General features: G+C 40.2%; 1 protein-coding gene across 1 annotated transcript in view; it reads right to left on the bottom strand.

Annotated features, from left to right (window-relative positions):
• Positions 1-343: 343 nt before the first annotated feature.
• HSPA4 (heat shock 70kDa protein 4) overlaps positions 344-5095 on the bottom strand; it is a 51129-nt gene continuing 46377 nt past the window's right edge. The window contains exons 17-19 of the mRNA XM_014539117.1: positions 4652-4771; positions 2944-3105; positions 344-2491 (exon numbers count right to left, since the gene is read on the bottom strand). Coding sequence (XP_014394603.1) covers positions 2288-2491; positions 2944-3105; positions 4652-4771 — 486 coding nt within the window. The 3' untranslated portion in view covers positions 344-2287. The remainder of the gene's footprint in view (positions 2492-2943; positions 3106-4651; positions 4772-5095) is intronic.

Genomic DNA, 5095 nt, shown 5'->3' with positions numbered 1-5095 from the left:
TACTAGCACACTCTGGGCCATGCTCTATTCTTTAAAAGGGCAGACATCAGTCCTGGTGCTGATCTTTATGGGGCCATAACCCACCCTCTACTATTGTCAAAACCCTCAAAGGAAAGCCCAGTCACAGGAACAAGGTAAGGATTCCTACTTCGGAGAAGTAGGCCAAGACTCAACACAGAATGAGCACAGAAGAGCCGCTTCTCCCCACCCAGTGTGCTGTGCCTCAACTGCTCAGACTAGAGGTCTCTGACAAATTAGCTAAGAGGGCTTTTTGTTGTAAACGCGCGCACGCACACACACTCACTCTCTCTCCTCTCCACTATGAAATTAAGGAAACCATTCCTTTAAGTGTAAGACAGGTTTCTTTTATTAATTTTCCCTAAACTTGTCTCATGTTTACTGAATGTTTTTCTTCGTGTAAGAACGTGACCTGGAGCTTTAACAAACCAATTTGGATAACGCAACCTGAATAAATGCTTGTCTGCACATAAGTCATCAATTATCACACTCTCTGGCCTGGCCGCCATGTAAATCCAAATGGTCTTAAAGCCTGTCTAAACAGAGAGCAAGCAGACGACATCATCTTAGTTCTAAACTTTAAACTTCAAATTTACTCCTATCCCGACACCCACACCCTCCCCCACACAAATTTTTTTTTTTTATTAGAAATGGCCTTTAAGGACTGAGTTAGTTGCAAAGAGTTGGCTTAATCCTGCAGCTAGCACTCAAAAGTAGCTTTTGGCCTCCCTCACAGCAGGCCAGCTGGAACTCTGGAAGCATGACAGGTAGAGATGAGTCAAGGATGCTCTAAGAACGGGGCCAATTCCTGGCTCCCACGCATGCTTACACACCAACATAAAACACTTCCACCTCTCCTTCTCTCTCAGCAAAGTTTCTCTATAGCACTTTAGAAGTTAACACCCTAAAATTCTTTAGTGCGCAGATGGACAGAATACACAAGGTATATTATATTTCTAACAACATTAGGCCAAAATTAACAGAGACACTCTGTTATACAGAGTAACAATTATTACAATGATCCAAAATGTAACCAACAAAGCTTACAGGTTTTTAGGGCAGGTACCAGCTCTGGCCTCTAATACAGGCTTCCCTTGGAGTTCCCCAAGTGCCTCACTCCTATCAACAATGCCCCAAAGGGCAGTCACAGGAAATGCTTTGGTGCTCCTGACATTGGCTGCACAGTAAGAATGAGGTGTTGCTAGAGTCAAGCACCACACTTCTTTAACACTAATTTCAGAGTCATCCAGTACAACCCAGTGTATCTTAGTTTTTTGTATGATCTGTCAGCTGTTTAAAATATACAAATTGGCATATTCATGACAGATATTAACACTTAACACATAGTGATTGTGAATGAGATTTAAAAAATTTGTTTAACTCTGGTCCTAGAACTTCAGGCTATACCTCAAATTTACAGAACATCTCTCAGCTGAATAAGGAGGCCAGGATATAAATCTTTGCACCATAATTAATAAGAACCAATTTATCATACTTATATCCAACAATACATCTACCCAATTCTAAACTCCCAAAGAGAAAATTATTTATAGATTTTGATGCTTGGGATATTAGTGAAATACTTCAAGAACATAATTTCTAAGGGCTTTCAGGTCTAAAATCCTCAGTTAACTTGCTCCAGGGAAAGGGTCTGTTTTCCCAAGAGCAGCACATAGCTTTTGTAATGGGAGCTCCTTCATTGGGGGCAGGGACTAAGAAAAGGGTGGGAGTTGAAGTGAAGCAAAATCGGGAAACTCAGAGCGAGCATACCTGTGTTATTCTGTATTAATCCATGCCATGCCATGCTCTAGCCCTCTAGCCCCACCCCCATCCCCACACCAGGTGGGGAGACCTTGTGGCAATCTCCACCACAGATTTTTGAAGCGCAATTAGGGTTCCTGCCATGTATGTCTTAATGAAAAGTCTGCTTGATAGTGGGTTATAGTTTTTGCTATAGCTCAACTTCCAGAAACAAACGTATCTTTGTATAAGCATGATTTAAACATAAAGGGAGTGAGGCATGAGCTCGGTAAGCCTAACTGGGGTTTCTAAATAGTACCATTATGAAAAAGATACAATGCACTTAATTTCTGTATGTAACTATTTAGAAGTCAAAATGCTCCATACACTACCAATATCCCTTCTCCTGAAATCCCCTAAAAACTGACTAAGAAATGTCCAGTACTGGATTGCTCTAATTGATATTTAGAACAAAGCTGACAACTTAAAGCTTTATAATAGTCTGTTTTAATATAAACAATTGTTGGAATCAATCAATGTCCATTTCAGGAAGCTTCTTGTCTGAATCCGAAGGCACAGCTGTGTCTGTGCCCTGCTCAGCAGCCTGAGGGCCCGGGCTGTCTCCTTGTCCCTCTACTGGTCCGTTCTGCTCTGCATTTTTTTGCTCCTCTTTTGGAGGTTCCACTTTGGGTTTGGGCTTTGAAATTATAGGGCTACAGATACTCATCAGCTCCTAGAATGACAGAAAATTGTGGTTCCTTATAACCAATTTTACATGCACACGAAATCCAAGTCCACCCTCCCCCACTCAATCCCCAAATCAGAAGCTAAGATGCAATAATGAAGTTTTTTCCTAAATGTCCCTCTCTAAGGACTATCAATAAATAGCAAGGCCCTGGCTGGAGTGGCTCAATGGTTAGTCTAAATCTGAGTGTCAGCCCATGTACCAAAAGGTCTCAGGTTCCATTCCCAGTCAAGGGGATGGCCGTGGTGCAGGAGGCAACCAATGGATGTGTCTCTCTCACATCAATGTTTCTCTCGCTCCTCTGTCTCCCTCGCCCTCCCTCCTTTTCATTCTTCCTGAAAAAGCAATGGAAAAAAATATCCTCGGGTGAGGATTAACCAAAAATAAAAATAACGAGGCTGACAAGAAAAGACTATTTAAAATGTAAAGCCATAAAATACCTTAATTTTAGCTTCAATGTCTTTTGCCTTGACAATTGGATCCATAGTCAGACTCTGCTTGTTCTGCAGATTCAGTTTCTTATTCATCCACTCCATGGCTTCATTTGTGCTTTTTTCCACCTTCATCACATCGGCAGCATCCAAATGGTCATACTGGTCCTCCTGCACCAGCAGTCAACCAGACTGTGTCAAAGGATGACACTCCCCACCCAAGTACCGACTAGTACATCAGTCTTTCAAGAAGTTGTGATCTTCCCCAAAATACAGCACATTAACACTCACAATCTAATAGATATTCAATTCTTTAAAAATTCAAAAAGGAAGCCCTAGCCAGTTTGGCTCAGTAGTTGGGAGTGGCGGCCCCGGACTGAAGGGTCGCAGGTTTGATTATGCCAGTCAAGGGCATGTACCTCAGTTGCAGGCTCAATTCCAGCCCCAGTCAGGGTGGGTGCAAGAGACAACCAACCAATTGTGTCTCTCTTACATCGATATTTCTCTCACCCCATCCCTCCCATTCTCTCTAAAAATCAATAGAAAAGAAGTATCCTTGGATGAGGATTAACAAAAAAATTTCCAAGAAAGGAAAAGTAAACCCAATTTTTAAAACATTCAAGAAATAGATTTGAAGGTCAAAAACATACATAAGGGTGCAATTAAAAGGTTTCTACAGTAAAAATAGCACATGCTTTACACAAAATCTTAAGATAATTTTACAATGCAAAAAAACTACATGTCATTAGATAAGACAGCAAAGACTTATGAATGCTTGTTAGGAACCAAAATAATAATAAATACAGTATTTTAAAGGAGTCTTTTCAGAAGCAAAATTTTTTAAAAAATTTTAAAGAGAACAAGAAGCTCAATTTATCTTTCTTAAAGCCTCTTACATGAACAATACATTGAAAACCTGGAGTACAGTGCAGTGGTTAAGAACCCAACTCTGGAGCCAGACGTCAGGCCAGGTCCCAGCTACCCAATAACCTTGAGTGTTGCTTAAGGACAGTGAGGCTTAAAGAAGTTAGAAATTGCCCTAGCTGGTTTTGCTCAGTGGATAGAGCGTCAGCCTGCAGACTGAAGGGTCCCGGGTTTGATTCCAGTCAATGGCACATACCCGGGTTTTGGGCTTGATCCCCAGTAGAGGGTGTGCAGGAGGCAGCCAATCAATGATTCTCTCTCATCATTGATGTTTCTATCTCTCTCCCTCTCCCTTCCTCTCTTAAATCAATAAAAATAATGACTTCCAAAAAAAGTTAGGAATTAATTATAATTGATACTACCACATACTTCATAAGAGTACTGGTGTGGATTTAATGAGCTAATATATTTATGAAGTATACATCATATAGTGCTAAAAAACTTGTAAGTAGCAGTTTACTATTGAGATAGTCCTACATCTGTATACCAAGCCAAATTATATGCCTAATGTGTTCTCAGAAAGACCAGGATAGAACAGGTTAAGTCACTTATGAAGCATTTCACAGCAAGAAAAGGAAATTAAAACAATATTGTTCGAGTCCAGATTCCACTTATTAAAGTGGCAAATCCCAGGGTTCTTAATAATATTCAATAAAATATTATACATTAACAACTAAAAAGAAAACATTACCATTAAATAACAGTTAAAGACAACAAGAGGAAAACTATGTAAATGCCTCAATGCTTAACTCTACCAAAACAATAGTAGGGAAGAGGAAAAAAGAAAAGATACCTTGTTTTTGAAAGAGCTGATTACTTTCATATACTGCTGGATTTGTTTCCCTAGTTCTTCAAACACTTTTGGTCTTTCTTCAGATTCCTGGAATCTTGTCTTAATAGGCTGACCTAGATTCTTAACAAAAGAGAGAACATACAAATTCTTCATAGAGCAGTTTAAACTATCAGAGTAGAATTGTTTCTACAACTAATAAAATTTATTATGGATTAAAGTACATTTAATCTCCATGTGCCATATATAAATTAAATATTTTCCCCCAGCCCACTGATATAGACAGGGCTAGGGAAAAGTAGGTTTATAGTTTATTCTTGTATTATTTTTTATTAATATACTAGAGGCCCAGTGCACAAATTCGTGCACTGGTGGGGTCCAACCGGCCCTCCCCAATGGGGGCCCAGGGGTGGGGGGGCTGGTCTGGCCGGGGCAAGGGGCTGCGCG

This window comes from Myotis brandtii, unplaced genomic scaffold (assembly GCF_000412655.1).
Source record: "Myotis brandtii unplaced genomic scaffold, ASM41265v1 scaffold208, whole genome shotgun sequence".
NCBI classification, from domain to species: domain Eukaryota; kingdom Metazoa; phylum Chordata; class Mammalia; order Chiroptera; family Vespertilionidae; genus Myotis; species Myotis brandtii.
This window is presented reverse-complemented; position numbering and strand designations above follow the sequence as displayed.